Source organism: Phalaenopsis equestris, unplaced genomic scaffold (genome assembly GCF_001263595.1).
Source record: "Phalaenopsis equestris unplaced genomic scaffold, ASM126359v1 Scaffold000036, whole genome shotgun sequence".
In the NCBI taxonomy this organism is placed as follows: Eukaryota; Viridiplantae; Streptophyta; class Magnoliopsida; order Asparagales; family Orchidaceae; genus Phalaenopsis; species Phalaenopsis equestris.
Window position 1 is genome coordinate 846,669 of NW_018164478.1, and position 20,573 is coordinate 867,241.

Below are 20,573 nucleotides of genomic sequence, written 5' to 3' on the forward strand. Positions count from 1 at the left end.
ATAAGCTACTCGGTTGTAGCTGCTGCAATTGCACATTTGCACTTGTTCTAATGTATTTTATGTTGCATTGTTTTATAATCTACATTCAAACCATATTCAAACATTACGCCAATAAAATTTACATTCAACTCCATTTGAATGTTAATTGAATCAAGTTCAAGCCTTATTCAAACACGAATCGAACAAGGCTCGAATCAAATTCCAATGTATTTCTAACATGATCAGAACATTGTCATCATGGTGTATTTCTAAAATGTTCAGGGGACACTTGTTTTATTGATTAGTTGTCAGAACCTTAAACGCTAAGCAATCACTGAGTTAGAGTAAAGCTAAGACATTGTCATCGTGGTGTATTACTAAATTGTATTGTATTAATGTCATGGTTGTGTAATTATATCAGAGGAGATTTCAATCATGCATATAGTTTGGAGGAAGTGAATTGCCACTCAAAGTTCATGCATATAGAAACACAATTATAATTCTCAACAGATCACCAAATTGCTTGATAAAATTTATGAGTAAATGTTGTTTTTTTTTTATCCAAATATTCTAAGGAAGCAGATTTATCAAACATATACAAGCATTTGGATGAATTTTGGCCACCAATGTGAGATATCACTAACACAAATGGAGGATATAAATTATTTTTCTTACAATATAAAACTTTGATAGACACCATATATGTGTTATCATTATACAAAGGATTTGAATTACGGTATTCGGACATTGTAAGATTAATTATACCTTAGAAGAGAAGCTTAAAAAAATAACTCTTTTGAAAATGTTCATTTATATTATTGATATTTCATAAAGTGTTTTGAGCTATTTTCTATTCGATGTAGGAAAAGTTTAAAGAGTTTAACAACATTCCAAAATAAACAGACAAATACAATAGCAAGAGAGACAAAACGGTGTAATTAATCATGTCATAGAAAATATTGGTCTTATAGTTTGCTTGATATGGACAGTTAGAAGAAAAGAAAAAAGCAATTTAACATTAATCTTCAAAGTTAAAGTTGAAAGAAAAAGTTAAATATGAAAGATTTATAAGAAAGAGATTTACATTGCTATGACTATCCAATGAAAAACACCTTAAGGAAAAGAGATCTAATAATAGGCAAAAACCTCCAAGTGCTCGATCATTGGAACATGAGTATTTTGAAGACTAACAATATTGCTTAGGTTTCTTATACAAGAGAAGCCGTTAAAACTTAGCAAAACAAATTCAAAACAATGTCATAAAGTCTTGATGTAATGCGTAAAAGGTTAAGAACAAAAAAGGAGGAAAGATGTGCTTACAATCTTACGATATAGGCATGGAGACTCAATAAAGAGATCAAATATATAATTATGCAACATTATTCTTTACGGATACATTGGCATAACCTAAGTTCTTTGTAAATGAATATGCATCAACTAGTATTTTGTTGATTAATTAGTTGGGAGACATTCAACAGTATATTATGATATAATTTCATTTTGAGCTAATGAAAACACACTAATCAACTCTTATGATTTAAAAGATAGTCTTGAGACTAAGCAATTTAGAAATGCTTTTATCAAGTTTTAAGTTTTAAATATTCTGTAAAACCTAATCAAAATAATGCAATCAAATAAAAATAAAATAGTGTTCATGCCATAACGAGTAACTAATATGAAAATAAGTAAATCACCATAAAATTTTAAAAATAAGCATAAAAAGATATGTGAGATTCAAACAAATAACATGTAATAAACACTCACACACTTTCAACTTTTTATCCCTTCTTAAAGAGATGTTACTAAACAACACCCTCATATAATGCATAATATATATTATTACCAATTGTAGAGTAAGTTTTCAAACCAACCGAGTCACAAAATATTCAAACTCGACCTCATTTACCAAAGCTTGTTCAAGCTTAATTTAAGATTTTATGAAAATTTTCAAGCTAATTTTATTTTTAAGTTTATATTATCTTTCTCTTCATTCGAGCATGGCTCAAGTTTGATTTATTTTATGATCAATGAGCTTAAAATAGTAGCTCGTTTGAAAATCGAAACAAACCTTATCAAGAAGAGCCCAATGAGCTTTAATGAGACATTATTATCGAGCTTTAAAATATTAAATATAGATTTAAAAAGGTATAAAAATTTTAAAAGTTCATGAAATTTTCTTAAGATGTGAGAGTTACATGCTCAAAATTTAACTTGGTCATTTATATATTATAAACAATACTAATTTAAAATATATGAATGATGTGTGGCTAAGTTTCAAACTAAGAGATATTTTAAATGATTATAAATTTAGCTTAATCAAATTTTATATTGATCCTTAATTGAGTACTATATCAATCAATAGATTGAACTTTAACATGCACCTTAATGAGCTTGCTCGTGAGCTTTAGATCATACTATTCAAGATTAAAAATGAATTGAACAATAAGACATAAACAAAGTTTACTTAATAACTAAGTAGTTATAAAAGTGCTTAAGATTGTTTTATTGGCTAGTCAAAACAAATATGTTATTAAACATTCTGTTCATTTTTACCCATAAATTATAGGTTATTTTGCAGGCCTTTAAAAAAATAATAATTTACTTACATAAATAACAAAATTATCTTGCAAATTCTAGTTGTTAATATATTTGCTCAATTAGACATGTCATTTATTGATATGTATGTACAAACAAAGCCATCCAAACAAATTTTAGATGGTGATTGTTAAAAAATTGGTGGCTTCTTTAGTCGATGCACATAAAGATTGGGCTTTTTTTTTTGTCTATGGGCATGTAAGGACTGAGGTTGAGTGTGTTGATGGGAAGATATGCTTGAGATTGGGCATTCAAACTAGGTGTGTGCAATAAAAAGGCAAGGATTCATGCATACGGATAAATGAAGGGCTAGATGTCAACATGTTAGTACATGAGTTGATGAGAAGGTGGGTTAACAAGAAGTCAATGGTTATGTAGTTGGTGAGTTCAATCAAAAATTGATGATTTACAAGGTCGCAAGTGGAACCAAGCAGAGTTATCATCATGTTGCAAGTACGTTTGTGTCATTCTATAGAAGACAATATGAGATCCATGTATATAATATGAGAATGTCGTCTCTCAAATGCAGCAAGATCATTGTTCTTAGTAGTAACTGTCCAAATTGACCAAGCAATGTGGAAAGTGGGTTAGAGGAAGGTTTGTAACTATTTTAGAAACAACTATGGCTATGAGAAGTTAAATAATTCTATTAACATATTGTTGGTGGGAGTTTTGATGTTAAATTGGGAAGGGATAAGTCACAATATATAGCTACACATTCCAATCGTGTTAAAGATCTCTAAGGGATCATAAATGAAGAGTTAAAACTTGTCTCCAAGAGTGACTAAAGTTACTTACAAATGATTTAGGTTGGTTGATAAGACAAAGTTGATCATTCCCTATTGTCTTGTAAGACAGTGAATAATTAGAGTCAGTTATGTGGATATTCTAGTGATTACAAAAGGAAGGCTAGATACACACAATTTAGAACGGGTTAATGGGTTGTTTGGTAGGCAACATTAAAAGTACATTGCATTCATAATGCCAGTGTTTTTAAAATTCAGTTGTTTGTTCGAAACAAATTGCAATTCAATGTAAAAAAAGCATTGCATTTGAAATTCAATTATTTGTTCATTTTCTTTTAATTCAGAATTTGTTTGATTTGGCCAAATTTCAAAGATATAGATAAATGTGAAATGTTGTTTATCACCCCGCAAGACATTGCCTTCCGCCCCCTGTCGGACGCCACTGTCAACCACCATTGTCAACGACAACTGCCGGCTAGCACCCCACAGCCTGCCTCTCTCGTCATTCAAAACCATTGTCCATCACAGCCCACCACCCTCCCTTCACTGCTGGCCCTCCCATGTCTGCCAGCCATTGCCCACCGCCAACTGTTGCCTCTCTCTACCGTTGGCCCCCACAACTCGCCTCAGCCTCCCTCCACCCATCAACCCCCACCTATGGCCATCACCACCAGTCTTTGTCTGCCAATGTCAATCACCTCAGCCCAAGGCCACTATCGTCGATTGCAACCACAAACAAATGCATTACTTCAAAATACATTATTTTATTTTACTTCAAACTTAACAAAAAAAAAGCTATTCATTTATATACAACAAACAAACAACTCCAAAGTATTTCATATACAATACATTACATCTGTAATGCATTCATTTTACATTGCATCACCTTTTCAGCAAACCAAATTAATGCCCCTAAGAAAAATATTTTTATCTACTAGAAGAATTTGAGGACAATTGATGATTAGTGCTTTTGATAATGAAAGTGATGACTTTGTATAGCCATAAGAGGTTGAGTTTTTTGAAAACTATTGAGAGTCTAACCTTAATAATGGCTCCATGGCTCTTACAAGAGTTGGTCACCAAAATTTAAAAGAAAAAGCTTAGCAAGAGTAAACTCGTTGAATTTTGGAGATTGAGATGGCAAAACACGGAAGGATGAAAAATTCAAACTCCATTAAGCACAAAATTTGGAGGAGGGCAACATCCACTATTATTTATGAGAGACATGTGACAACAAAAAAAGCAGTGACACCTCAAGGTATAATAATACTCCCTAAGTAAAATATTTCCCCTCCAATATAAGTGATCGATAAAGAGACAGAGCTATGATGAAGATCATAACAACTTTATCCTCCTACATAATGGTGGCAAGCACTAGTCAAATTAGCATCTGATAGGCGATGGTGTGCATATAACTTTTGAAAGTGAATTGTAAGGTGGAATCTAAGGTCATAATTTACTTTTCATGGAAAAAGAATAATGTCAAATAATGAGTCAAAAACAGATGGTCACCATAATTAAAAAAGAAGTTTAATTTGTCGAGACTGTCAGAAGGCACCTAAGGCATGGCTGAGAAAGCACGTGACTATATGTATATGTATATGTATATATATATATATATATATATTATATATATATACTTCTTATAATATATTAAAAAAATAAATCATGGCAATAAAATTGCATGGACTAAAAAATTTATACAAACACTGTTACTTTTTGACATTTCTACAATTTTTTTTAATTTTCATGTTGATGTCATTTATAATGTGAATTTTAGATGATTTTCTCTTAAAGTTCTAGTATTACTCAGTATTTATAATTATTAGAGTGTTGCATATTGAAGGGTGTAAGAAATTTTGTGGCGGTACAGTAATGGATATGACTTTATTTATAATATTGTTGACGTAATTGATGCAAAAATATAAATCAATTTGATTGGACGCTCTGGAGAGCTTCATTCGATCAGACAAAGTTTGATGGATATTTAAATGTCTTAACGATATTAAATTTGAGCAATCTTGAGCTCGTTGGATTTGCCTTGCCAAGACGCTCGATTCGATAATATGCTCGTCGGATTCGACACCCATTGGACATTTCAAATGCATCTAGAAAACTTTCAAAAGTGATTTAATGGTTTGATTTGAGTTTAATTTGATTTGGATTGAACCAACTTTGATATCATTGGGTTTGTCTCGTCGACCCGATCAGTTTGACTATAAGTTTGCTGAAATCGAAGTTCCGAGTGACTTTTTATCTTCTTATAAAAAATTATCTCTAAATTCATGCTGAAAATTTTGTTAATGGCATATCACACATAACATCACACAGATTGAGCATCTTGCATAATATATGAGCCAACAACTAGAAAATTGTTGCCTATAGCGCACATTAGCATGTCATGTATTTTCAATATAATTTAATATAGGCGAATATTTCAATATTTTTCTTAGTTAAAAGACGGGAAATTATATGCCAAACCTCAACATCTTGACGTAAGCAATGAGCTCCTACAACTTGCTGAGATGGGAAAAGATTAAATACAGTAAATATTTTAATTAAATATGCATTACATTGTTAAAAATAATATAATGATTTCAATGCCTTTTTTGTTTATCAAATTCCATTTATTTCACTTATTTCAAAAAAAAACACCACCACTAGAGGTGTAAACGAGTCGAACACGAGCGAGCCCAAATTCAGTTCGCTCATGTTCGACTCAGCTTTTCGTATTCGGCTCGTTCACTTAACGAATCGTGTTCGGTTCATTTGCTTAACGAGCCGAACACAAATTGTTCACGAATAAAGAGTCGTTTTGACAACCCTAATCACGTAGGCATATGTTGTTAAAGGGTTGGAGCAAGATTTAAAATTTTTTGGTTATATTAAAACATCATTGGAATCTAATTTAATAAATTTTATTCTATTTTCTTTATTAATACTTTTAATTGATTATAAATCTTTGTACCCTTGTAGTCAATTTATTTTTTTAAAAATACTACTCATCAATATATATATATATATATATAATGAGTAGTATTTCAAGCCAAAACGATCCGAACACGAACAAACAGATTTTTGTTCGTGTTTGGCTTGTTAACTTAGCGAACGAGCAATAACGAGATTCTTAACGAGCCGAACACAAGTTGTTCGCGAACAACAAGCTGTTTTGAGAGCCCTAACCACCACTCGTCGCCAAAAAAAAAAAAAAAAATCAAATAAAAAAGAATAAAGTCAAGGTAAGGTCAAGGCAGCAGGCAGTCGGATTTATTGGTCAGGACAAAATAATGTCGCATTTCCTTGGCAATTACCTCACGCAGCGAATCTTGAGAAATTTTGCTGGCAATTGAATGCCGGATTAAGAAATCAGCCCATTTTGTAAGAAATAATATGAAAATGTTGAATTAAGAGAGCAACCATTAGAAGTGACAAATCATAATTAAAATTTAATGCTCAAAGAAATGCCAAACAACATGCCAACTAAAAATAGTACCATGCATTTTTTTAATGGTTAACTTTCGTTTGACATCTGATATTGAATAAGGCGGTGTTTGGTTGAATACTATGATGGATATGAAGCACATCAATGACATAATAAATAATTCAAATTCAGTCTCTCATTCAAATTTATTAAATCTAGACTTAAGTCATAATAGAGATGAAACGTGACAGAAAGTGAACGCAGTGCCCAGGATTTAAGTTAGGTTTTTCTGGTGTTTTGATTGGATTTAAGTTAAGTCTGTTCTCAAATCTTGTTAATTGCATGTTACCAAACACCGCCAAAAAATATTTGTGAGTTATATTTCCACTGCATTTAGGTTTGTCCGTAATTCACGCCTAAGAAATAACGTGTTTGAGATAAGAAGCTACAAGAATACAATATTTTGTATGAGATTTTTTCCTCTTCGTGTTACATTTACTCTTTACATATTTATAGATGACCTATTTCTATTTGTGAAATATCTACGATGCCTCTGACATATTTCATTTTGATTGGATCTCATTGTCATTTCTAAAAGGTTTGTTGCCCTTGCAGAGTGAGTCTCTGACAATCTCATTTTTCTTGTAACAGTTATCTCCTGGTTCGACTGATTTTAGACCGGTCAACTTTTTGTCTGACGGTTTCTTCGACTGTTCATCCGAATAGTCATCTCTCCTTCGAACCTTAGCTATTCGGATTGACATGCCTTGAGCTCCTCAGAAAAATCGGTTTTCTAACACGTGTCTAATTCAAGGCCACTTGATTCGGTCAAACATATTCATTTAATACAATTTCATGCTAAAATATTCACCGTACTAACAAAATATAAAATCTTAATTTTATTAAAACATACACATAGCACATGCCGATGAAAAAAAGTTAACATATTAAAGTTCTTCACTTAAAATTTATGAAAGCTAAAGTTTAAAGGGTTTGATGCCGGAGAAATAATCCATTATATAAAAATGATTATAAGAATGTGTGATTCATCTACTTTCCCTTTATAGTTTCTTATGCATATGATTCATTGTATAAATCTTATAGGACTTTGTGGATAGATGAATTTTGTTTCAAGTGCTACGTTAATACTCTAGAGATTGGGCCATACATTTGACCCATACGATGGGTCAGGTAGACCTGGTGGCAAGAGGAAATAATTATATTGTTCTCCGTTAAAAACTGACCGAAGGATTTTATTTCAAGATTAAATATCCCTTAATTCCTATATATTTATATGTGTGAACTTGCACACATCAAAGTAATGTCCACTTTGATCTTGTGGCCTCACAATTTTGTCATATTGGTGTAACTTACCACAATATCATCTATCCTAGGAGCGCTCTCATGCTAGGATGCTTAACACGGATATTTCTAATGAAATTCCACTGTTATATCAAAAGACACATTGATGTTTAAAAGTTCGGGTGCATTCTACTTAAAGAGCCTCACATTAAATAGCTGACTCCTAAACTTTAATTTCTTTATATATGTCACCTTATTTGTGCATAAAAATATGTATTTCTATTGTTAAAAGTAATATATATATATATATATATATATATATTATATATATATATATGTAATATAAAATATTTAGTTGGTATAAATTTAAAAAGAAAAATTAAGTATGACCCTAAGAAGTTGCATATCTAATACTTAAATATTAATTTTTATATTTATAGTATTTTGTTTATGTACATAAAATATATATTCCATATTTTAAAAGTTAAAATAATGTTATTCTTAGATGTGAAAAGAAAGTTTTGGGTGACATAAAAATAGAAAATTAAGTTTAGATATTAGATTTGTAAATTCATAAAAATTGGGTGGTATACATGGAAATGCTTAAAAATATCATTTTATAAAACTTATTTTATAACTACAGAGAAGAGCATGAGTATTAAAAATAATTAAAAAAAAACATAAATTTTTGCTTTAATTAATATAAGGTTATTTTAAAGAACATTAATATTTCATTAATTTTAGAAGAAAATTTATTAAATTTGATAATTCATTGTAATAACATTTTTCTATTGGACTCCCTTGTAAGAATTTAGCCAAAACGTTACTATAGGGCTTAGCCTACTTTAGTGAAGTCAATGGAATGGATCAATTTGTTGCCATTTGCCAGCAAATGGCCAGCTTCATGAATTTCATATTGGATTGTTATATTTACTCAATTGCATAGTCTATTGGTTAGAAATAAAATGAATAATATAAAAAAAAAATTAGGGTCAAATTTTCACCTTATTTAAAAACAAAAGGGCTCGATTTTTAAATGCCATGCATCTTTCTGTTTCCTATTATACGGTTGAGTGCAGCTAACCAATCTCTACCCGCCTACATCAAAGAAAACATTCAACTCTACCTACTAGATTATGTAAATGATGTCCTACTAATAGGAAACTTCTACCATACCATCAACAACCTCTTGACTAAGCTAAGCCAAAAATTCAACCCGAAACAATTAGGACACATATCTAATTTTCTAGTCCTTTAAGTACACCGTAGATCCAATGTTGCTTTCTAAACCAACACTCATACAGGCCTCATATCATATAAACAAAAGAGATGCCAAACTACAAATCCATCCTTACACCTTTAACCATAAAACCTCAAACATCAGACTAACAATAACTCCCATTTGAAGACCCCCACTACTGCAAACATATAATGACTCATTACAAAACTAGACCTGACATCACATTTACCATTAATCTCTTCAACCAACACATGCATCATCCTCTTATCACTCATTACCAAATGACTTTTACACCACATTAATGGGATAACTGACCATGATTATTACTCACAAAAAGCACTTCGACACTCCATACTTATATATACTCTGACTGAGCAAGAAACACCTTAGACATAAAACCTCCAATATCGTTGTCTGGTAAGCCAAAAAACAATTTACGGTTGCATAATATTCAACATAAGTTGAATACAAGGCATTGGCTACATCTAAGTCTGAAGTCCTATGGCTTTGCCACTTTCTACAAGATTTCAATATACCCCGCAACTCTCCAACAACCAACTACTGTGACTACATTTCGACAATCACTCTAGCTAATAACCTCATTTTTCACGTGCGAATGAAACACACTCAAGTGGACTAACACTTCATTAGAGATCACATAAAAATAAGTGACATCAAAGTACAGTATCATAATTATAAAATAAGATCAAATGGTGGATATACTCACCAAACCCCTTCCGGCCAGTCAGCATCAATTCCTATAATAAAGCTAGAAGTCCAAAATGTAGATTCATAGGATTTTCGATTCGCAAGGGGGTAACAATAGCAAAAGACATCCTACATTAACACATGGCCCAAATGAGAAAGGCAAGATAACTTACCTCATCACATAGATCTCACATCCCCTATAAATACCTTCACCATACAATATCAAAGTAAAACTACCAAATTTAGTTTACACCATCAAATTGATCAATGTATTTACTAAACTAGCCTCAACGTGTCTATATATATCTATCACTTAACAATATATACTTGTGTGTGGGAAAAGAGTATACTTTCAATTCTCCACATCTTTCCCTTTTTTGTTATATTTCTCTATAATAGACAAATAGATATAGAAGAATAGCTGGAGAAAAAAATATAATATGGAGAGAAAAATTTTGAAAAATCTAAAAAACCTTTTCAAATTTTCTAAATATGAAATGACTTATAATCTAAATTTATGTCATGAATTTTCACTAGAGTCATCTAAATCTGGTAGCTAAAATATTTATATTGATTTTTTATTTTTTATTTACCTTATGTTTAGATAGCATTACTTTAAATTCATTCACTTCTGATGTGTGTGCGTGTGTGTATTCTTAATATAAATATTTAGCTATTAATGGATAATTTATATGTGTCACAATGTTATTAAATAATTTCCTCTAAGTCTATAAAAAATCATTTTATGTTAACAAATAAGTTATATAAATACGTTCTAACAAAAAGTTATTCATCTTTGTTCTTCAAAGAGATAAGTTAAATATTTTATGTTTTTAAGAAAATAATATTCGCATATAAATATTTTTAATCATAAATTATATTCAAAACAAGAAAGAAGTAAGGAATTATATATACATATATATATATATATATATATATATATATATAGAGAGAGAGAGAGAGAGAGAGAGAGAGAGAGAGAGAGAGAGAATATTTTATTTATATGAGCAACTATTTGTAGAAGGTTAAGCAGGGGAGTTTCTAGCTTCATATATGTTTGATAAAAGGTCCCAACTAATTGTAACTTACCATCTATTCTAATCAAATTGATATTTACTTTTAGAATTTAGAAGTACTTACATTAAATGAAATTTTTTTTATCATATGCTAAATAATCTTTAGATTAATTTCAATGAATTGATTTCAAAAACTAATGTAGAAAAGCAGCATTAATAATGAGTGATCTCACAAATCATCTATTCCTATATCAAGTTGATCAAGAATCAAGACTTCATAAAGTAACAATCATATTAAATTACCTATTTTATTTTGTAAGTTCAATATTCTTACATGGAAAATGGCAAAATAAAAATTAACGGTCGAGTATTAACCTGCGCCGATATCAAAAGCTTTTTCTAATTCCCATTATACCCTTCCCAAGATTCCAAGCCGATTTCAAAAAAAAAAAATCGACCGTTGCCTTCTATCCTGCTCCCTTCACCCGAAAATCCCTATATCCTTCAGAAAAGGAGTATTCTCTCCTCAACAAAAAATATTTTCCTCAATAATGGCTGAAGGTGGAGAAATTACAAGCCCTGCCATTCTTCATAAACGCCTTAAGAGATCTCTTCGATCCATGGAAACAGAAACAAATGAGAGCATTCTGAGCCCTAGGTTTAGGTCGGCGGCAGCCATGGCTGGCTGGGATGAAGAAGCTATTCTCTTCGCCACTCTAGTCGTTGAGGACACTCCAGAAAGAGAATCCTCACGCCGAAAGCGTTCTAGAAATCAACCAAAGTCGTCGAGTTCCTCCAGTTCCAATAGGTCGCCATGGATGCCTTTGCTTGTCTTCTCTTTATTTTATTTTAGCATAATCCTTTTGATTAATTTTTTTGTGCTGATTTATGTAAAGGAAACGGAGATCTAGACGGCAGCCTGTAGATCCGGTTCCAGCCGTTGTTCTTTGCTTGGATGATGATGATGATGATGATGATAAGGGTTTTTCTCGTCAAGGTTTCTTCCATCTTGTTCTTCTTTTGTCATTTTGGGCGTATTTATGGTAAAACACCAAAGAAATATACATTTGGAGGTGTTTGGTAGCGCTTTGGCTGTGGGTTTAACTTAAATCCAGCAAAAAATAGAAAATAAAAAGGGGAAACGAAATCCGGATTTCGGGTACCTCCTGTTCCATCTTCCTGATAGCCGTTTCTTCTTCTGCACGCCGCTTCCGTCTTCAAATCAAAATTTCACAAATCCCACAGAAATATGGATTTAATGGATTTTGATTGCCGTTGCTTGCACCATCGCCTCCATCACGAGCCTCAAATTAAATCCGGGTTTCATAAATCCTATTAACGTAAATCTGATCCTGCAGCCAAACATCACTTTACTGTTATTTCATTCAATAACTCTTACACTGACTTATATATCATTTAGTGACAGCTTAAATCTGATATTAGTTAATAATTTATAGTAAGGGGGTGTTTGGTAGCGTAATTTCAAGTCCGGTGCCCCGTTAAATCCATTTTTCTATCCCCTATGTTTATTTTTTTATATAAATCTAGTATGCTAAATCAAACTGTTTGATGGATTTGACGTATTTAACTTGGGAAGAAAGCAATAACAATAAGAACCTGAAATAAAATGTCAAACATGTCTAACAATTTTAACTGGATTTAACTTCATCTGAACCAAACACTATTCTAGATTTAACATCGTATGTGTTTGATAAATCCTATTAAACATAAATCAGGAGCGCAGCCAAAAGATAGATCTTATAATTTCTTTATTTCCCTTATTATTCATGCAAGTTGATTAAAATTAAAGTGCACACTTCTTCTGGACAAATTTGAGTTACTATTCATTAAGACTAAAAACATGGTCCCAAAAATGAAAATCTCAATATGAAACATCATTTATAGTAAATACTGCGCATCTTTTACAGTTTTCTCGCAAGTACTTTTATCAATAATGCTTCATTCTTATTGCTCTGTCTGTGTTAATTAACATTAAAAAATAAACTTACAGGAATGTGGCGATGCTAATGAAAATCATATATAAAAAGATTCTAGTTAATTATTCGTTAATCTTTTAACTTAAAGTGAATTGATAACTTCTTATGATTTTCACATGCTTATTGCATTCTATATAGAATGGAATAGTATTCTTAACTGCTTTCAATTAATTAGAATGGGGTAAACCAGTAATAGTTAATAGAATGGTTTGGCGTGCTATTAGTTAATAATATTTAATGATGGCTAGAAAATGCTAGAATTATGTTGAGATAATTATAAAATTATATTTTTCCTTGGTTGATGGCTCAGTTTTAGATTTTTCTGTAAATCCACAGATGTCGAGATGAAGGGAAAACGTTCATCTTGCCTTGCATCTGGTAATGAAAAGAAAGGAGAGGGAGAAGGAGAAGAAGCAACAGCTAAGATCAACTGTAAACAAGGGCTTCCATATATGGATAAGCTAAAGGAGGAACTCTCCTGCGCTGTACTGCTCTGAAATGCCCCCTTCTTAACGGTCGATTTTTTTTTTTTTTTAAATTTCTGATTTCATCTATGTACTGAACCCTTAAAATGCTGCAGATTTGTTTGGAGATTTGCTATGAACCGAGCACCACTCTTTGTGGTCACAGGTGCGATCAAATTAATGAGATATACATGTCTTCAATTTCAAATAAATCCTTTTTTCTCAAACAATGGTTGATTGTAATTTTTTGCAGTTTTTGCAAGAAATGCTTGAAATGTGCTGCTGATAAATGTGGAAAGAAATGCCCAAAGTGCAGGCAACTCATAAGGTAAAGTGCATATTGAGCTCGGCACAAGAAAAAATAATGGTCTTATTAAATTTCCTGTAGTTTGTCACTTTTGTGAAGAAGGATAAGATGAAAATGTCACATTGGCGGTACACTCCTACCATGCAGGTTATGTTGAAAGTATGTTAACTTGTTTTTTAGTCTAAAAAAGAAAGGACTAAATATAAATAATAATGAAAATAAGCATGAAAAAATAATATTTATTTCATTTTATAAATAGAAGTCATACAGTTGATACAACTGGAAATTCACTTGAATGCTACTCATTTACTGGAAATTCTTATGCAGCAATACAAGATCATGCACAGTGAACACAGTTCTCTGGAACACCATTCAGCTCTTATTTCCTGAAGAAGTGGAGCAGAGGAAGAAGGCGGCGGCTGTGGAATCTTCTTCTAGAGCGAAAGCTTCAAGCCATGGCATGGAACTCGGAGGAACACAAAGGCAAGCAAGAAGCAGAAATTTGCACATGCCAACTAGTACTTTCAGAAGCGCCATGGAAGTTCTAGGAACAGAAGAAGGTGATAGGAGAAGTGTAAGAAGATTGAATCCAAGTCAGTCAGTGGATGCTGCTTTGGCTCTTAGGTTGCAGAGAGAAGAATTATTGCAAGCATTCAGGAATTCGAGTGAGCAGCAGAGGAACTCTTTTTATAATAGTACAAGAGCAAGGCTGAGATCAATGGCCTTGGGAGTCCACAGAATGAGAAACAGAAGCTAGCTTTAGTAGCTTTTAAGAATGAGATTATTGTGGGTGAATTTTGTGGGCTCGTTTGATTGAAAAAGGGAAAAACTGGCATTACTGACTTGAATTTGATAGTTGCTGGTTAATTATTCATAGTTAGTACTGTATGCATTGTTGTCTTGTTGGGAAATCTATCAAGGAAAATTTCTGCACTTCTGTTTTTGCCAGCTTATCTCACTTATTCAGTGCTTTGCTTATTATGTTTTGTATGTGAAGATTAATTATTTATGCTATTAAATCATCATACTTCTATTCATGCATTAGTCTTTTTGTCAAACCTCTTCATTAGATTGAAATAGAACTCTTAAATATTGAGGCATCTTTTGGTTTAACGGTGAAATTTCATTAGAAACTCAAAAGTTAGGCATGATCTCATGGGGAGTACCTTAATGTGTGAGAGTTCAATCTATCATAAATGGTAACAGTGTATAACACCAACCAAAATATGGGGATGGGTGACCACTTGAGAAGTTACACCAGTAAAACAAAATAATAAGGTCATTAAGCCAAATTAGACAACCTCCTAGGAAGTTACACCATTTGGACAAAACTGTCAACTAGGCCAAAAGCGGGCAACACTTTAACGTGTGAGAGTTCAAGCTATCATAAATGGTAACAGTGTATAACACCAACCAAAATATGATAGGTGACCTCTTGAGAAGTTGCATCAGCCAGACAAAATAGTGATGTCATTAAGCCAAATTAGACAATATCTTCATTGGTGAGACTTTAGACTGTCACACACAAGCTAATTTGAATTTAATAATTTTAGTTGCTCGGATGAGAATATTTGTTATGTGAATTATGAATTGCTTAATTTTTATGAGAAAAACCTATCCCACTTTCTTTATTTAAGTTTGAGAATTTGTACTAAAAGTGAAACTGAAAAAAAGAGTACAACAAACCCAATACTCAATAATAAAATAAAACAGTTATGTAATATCAAAGTTCTGGCGGCATTAAATTTGAAGTACAAATTGTCGTTGGAATAACAAATGGTCTATGTGGTGTCATTAATTTCATTATTTTTTTATTATATGTTTTTATTATGTTTCAAAATAAATTAATTTATTTTTAAAATCACTCAAATATTTATGCAATTAATCATATTAAATCATGTGAAACTCTTAAACTATGAGTTTAATATTACATATTAATGCAATAATAATTAAATATAATTTAATTTAATTTTAAAATTACTTATAATTATACTATTCAAAAATTAAATATTTATTAAATTAATTGATTGCTAATTATTACATTATTAAAATAATTATATTAAAAAAAAAGTAATATTAATTAATTAATAAATCAATGTTTAGTTATTAAAACTAATTATTAATTTCTAAAGTTTATTGAATTAATTAAAATTCAAGATATAATTTATTTTTATTATTTAATTATTAAATAATTACATATAAATTATGTAACTATAATTAATTTTTAGTTTTCAATCAATTAAATTAATACGAGAGTTACTAGATTCTGGATCTAAGGCAAAACGGGGGAAAGACGGGATTCAAGAACCTGTAGGATTTGTTAAAGATGCCATTTTTGTTGTTTGACAGGATTTAGGTTAAATACCGCTCAAGTCCTGCTCAAATCCCGCTAACAAACAGCCCCTCGGGGAGGGAAAAAATTTGGGTACATAAGACGCACGCAGCGCTGCGTGCGATAGCCAATCAGAGGAAGACACATCAGCTTCGTCGCCCCACCGTAATACAAATAGACCTTTTACTGTGCGTGACCCATCGACCCGACCCGTTATTGTAACCTCCATGTAATCCCGATGTAATCTCCACTGTCCACCCCCTGTAACGCGCTTGTAAGCCCTATGTAACCCCGGTGTAATATCCGCTGTCACCCCCATGTACCACACTTGTAATCCCAGTGTAATCTTGCATGTACTCTTTTTGTAAATTGCGCGTATACACTGGATGTAACCCCAGTGTAAGTTCCGCGGTAATGCCCCTGTAACTCGCATGTACTCTTTTTGTAAACCCGATGTAACCTCTGATTGGCTGTGTACACCGGATGTAACACCGGTGTAAGTTCCACGGTAACGTCCATGTAACTCCGCGGTCACTCACCTGGATGTACATCTGATGTACATATATATGTAACACCGGTGTAACCTAGAGACTGTACCATGCGTGTAATCTGAATGTAATGTCCGTGTAATGTCATCTACGTTGAATCGCCTTTGTACCCTTCGTGTAACTTCAATGTAACAACGAGTTATGCGCATGTAACCCGTTTGAACTGTGCATGTAACGTTGATATAACAGCTAGGGTTACTATTCTATTGTTCTATGCCCATTGTCTTCTGCAACGACGGCTTCCAGCAGCTTGACTTCGCGAACTTGAAGATGGAGTACGAGTCCAGAGATTGTCAGTCTGTGTATGATGTTGAAGGAGAAGATGGGAGTTATCCTGCCAGGGAAAATGAAGTGGAACTTAAATTGGAGGTGTGTTTGGAGATGTATTCTTATTATACTTCTTAAGTTCCTTATTCAATGTTGTTTGTTGTTACGACTTTCTTATTTTTGGACTTATGTTGGTAGAGTTGCATGATATTAGGTTTAATAAAAACAGTGAAATAAAGATTGAAGTAAATATTTAAAAAAAAAATTAAATCCAGGGTTTAGGTGAAGTAAAATAGTAGGTTTTATCTTTTTTTTAATTATGAGCAGTTATTATAAATTTTAGGGTTATTTTTGTGCAGCTTGGCGAGAGCAAAGGTAGTTGTACCGTGCAAACAACCAACATATTACTCCAAACAATGGTCCACAATGAGAAAGAAGCTTATGAAGTATATTGTGCTTACGCTCATCATATTGGATTTAGTGTTCGGAAGGAGCACGCTACGTTTTGGCCTAACTCCATAAATATTAGGACCAAGGACTTCGTATGTGAAAAATCAGGTTTCAAGAAAGAGCTCAAGATTACACAAACTGTTAAATACAAAAGAGCAGAAACAAGAACTGGTTGCCCTGCAATGATTCGATACGAAGTTGATAAGGAAGGCATTTGGGTAGTTAAAAAATTAATTGAATCACACAACCACTCATTAGCGAACCCTGGTGACAAACACTTGTTGCGCGTTCGAGCATAAAGATAAGCGAAGTAAATGCAGATGTTCTTAGATCTATGACACAGTTTGGGATAAGGTCGAAAGACGCGTTTAATTTTCTAGCCCAAGAAGTTGGGGGTGTAGAGAACCTAGAATGTACAAGGGCAGATTCTTTCAATTTCATTCAAAAAGAGAAGAGATCTAAAATTGAAAATGGTGATGCCAACGCTTTACTACAGTTGTTTGCAGAGAGACGTTCTGAGAATTGCATGTTTGAATGGGACTTCGAAACTGATGTGAGCGGCAGACTAATGAGTTTTCTTTTGAGCGATGGAACATCCAGGCTTGATTATGACTGCTTCGGAGATGTCATTATTTTTTATACAAGTTATAGGCTAAATAAATATAACTTATGTTGTGCTCCTATTGTTGGTGTTAACCACAATTGGCAGAATTTTCTCTTTGGAGTCGGTTTTTTGTCAGAGGAGACGGTGGACTCTTTTAAATGGATTTTTAAAACTTTCATCTATATCAAGGGTGATAATCATCCAATAACAATCTATACAGATCAGGATCAGACTATGACTAGAGCAATTGCAGAGATTTTGCCAAATACACGACATAGATTATGTCAATGGCACATATACAAGATTTAAGGGTTGCATGGTATTAGGTTTAATAAAAACAGTGAAATAAAGATTGAAGTAAATATTTAAAAAAAAATTTAAATCCAGGGTTTAGGTGAAGTAAAATAGTAGGTTTTATCTTTTTTTTAATTATGAGCAGTTATTATAAATTTTAGGGTTATTTTTGTGCAGCTTGGCGAGAGCAAAGGTAGTTGTACCGTGCAAACAACCAACATATTACTCCAAACAATGGTCCACAATGAGAAAGAAGCTTATGAAGTATATTGTGCTTACGCTCATCATATTGGATTTAGTGTTCGGAAGGAGCACGCTACGTTTTGGCCTAACTCCATAAATATTAGGACCAAGGACTTCGTATGTGAAAAATCAGGTTTCAAGAAAGAGCTCAAGATTACACAAACTGTTAAATACAAAAGAGCAGAAACAAGAACTGGTTGCCCTGCAATGATTCGATACGAAGTTGATAAGGAAGGCATTTGGGTAGTTAAAAAATTAATTGAATCACACAACCACTCATTAGCGAACCCTGGTGACAAACACTTGTTGCGCGTTCGAGCATAAAGATAAGCGAAGTAAATGCAGATGTTCTTAGATCTATGACACAGTTTGGGATAAGGTCGAAAGACGCGTTTAATTTTCTAGCCCAAGAAGTTGGGGGTGTAGAGAACCTAGAATGTACAAGGGCAGATTCTTTCAATTTCATTCAAAAAGAGAAGAGATCTAAAATTGAAAATGGTGATGCCAACGCTTTACTACAGTTGTTTGCAGAGAGACGTTCTGAGAATTGCATGTTTGAATGGGACTTCGAAACTGATGTGAGCGGCAGACTAATGAGTTTTCTTTTGAGCGATGGAACATCCAGGCTTGATTATGACTGCTTCGGAGATGTCATTATTTTTTATACAAGTTATAGGCTAAATAAATATAACTTATGTTGTGCTCCTATTGTTGGTGTTAACCACAATTGGCAGAATTTTCTCTTTGGAGTCGGTTTTTTGTCAGAGGAGACGGTGGACTCTTTTAAATGGATTTTTAAAACTTTCATCTATATCAAGGGTGATAATCATCCAATAACAATCTATACAGATCAGGATCAGACTATGACTAGAGCAATTGCAGAGATTTTGCCAAATACACGACATAGATTATGTCAATGGCACATATACAAGAAATTACCTACAACAGTTCATCGTGGGGTGGTGAATAGAAGAGTTAGTGATATTTTTTATAAATGCTTGAGCAAATGTGAGTCCGAAGAGGAATTTAATAATACATGGGAGTTGATGATTGAGACAGAAAATCTACATGACAATGTGTGGCTAAATGATTTGTACAAGATTAGACACAAGTGGTCTACTGCTTTTAATAAAGATGTTTTTGGGATGGAAATTTTATCTACACAAAGGAGTGAATCAACCAATAACATTTGTCATGGTGTCTCAAAGCCCACAAGTTCTCTTACAAATTATTTTTTGGGTATTGAAAAATGTAATGAGATCATGGAGACGCAACAAGAAAGATGAGGATTTCAAGTGTGATCAATCTATCATAACTCCTATTACGAAGAGTAGTCCAATACTGAGGCAGGCAGCTGCATTTTACTCCAGGAAGCTGTATGCAATGTTCGAAGAAGAGTTTATTCATGGATTATGTGGTCTTCAATTGCATGCCTCCATAGAAGATGAAACTGAATTTTTAATCAAGAGTTTGGATGATCATAAGACAAACAGTATTTGGGTAGTTCATTTTGACAGTTTGAGCATGAATATTCTGTGCAACTGCAGGAAGTTCGAAATGATGGGGCTACTGTGTGCACACTCTCTACGAGTACTAAATTTTTTACACATTAAGAAAATACCGGATAGATATCTACTATTGAGGTGGTCCGAAAATGCAAAGAGGGATGCTTATAACAGTTTGAGATACATGCATTTGCAGCAGGCACAAGCCTCAAACAATATTCAAGGCGACCTACTATTCGAAGCACACATGCAGAAAGTTGCATATCAATGTACCCGGAAAGTAAAGGGAAATCCGGACGCTGAGCAGCGCATGAACGCATTGTTGACCTCACTTTTGGTTGAGGTCTAGAAACTTCTTTAGTAGCCTAGGTCTAGCCATAGGACTTTCCTATTGACTAGTCTTAGAAAATTAGAAAAGGTACCCCCACCATTAGAAATTCAAAACTCGCTTTTTACTCAACTTGAAATTCCACATAATGATCTTAACCTCTAGCATTTAGTAGGTAAGATCATTATAAGAGAATTCAAGAAAAGTCCCTATAGGATTACTTGGCT

The 20,573-nt window shown here is 32.8% G+C and overlaps 1 protein-coding gene across 1 annotated transcript; it reads left to right on the forward strand.

Moving 5' to 3' along the window:
* Window positions 1–11,497: 11,497 nt before the first annotated feature.
* LOC110018895 (putative E3 ubiquitin-protein ligase RING1a) lies at window positions 11,498–14,715 on the forward strand. Its single transcript, XM_020716370.1, has 6 exons — window positions 11,498–11,815; window positions 11,904–12,004; window positions 13,341–13,489; window positions 13,585–13,634; window positions 13,722–13,796; window positions 14,103–14,715. The coding sequence occupies exons 1-6, from the start codon at window positions 11,559–11,561 to the stop codon at window positions 14,530–14,532; spliced, it is 1,062 nt and encodes a 353-aa protein (XP_020572029.1). The 5' UTR covers window positions 11,498–11,558; the 3' UTR covers window positions 14,533–14,715.
* Window positions 14,716–20,573: the final 5,858 nt, after the last annotated feature.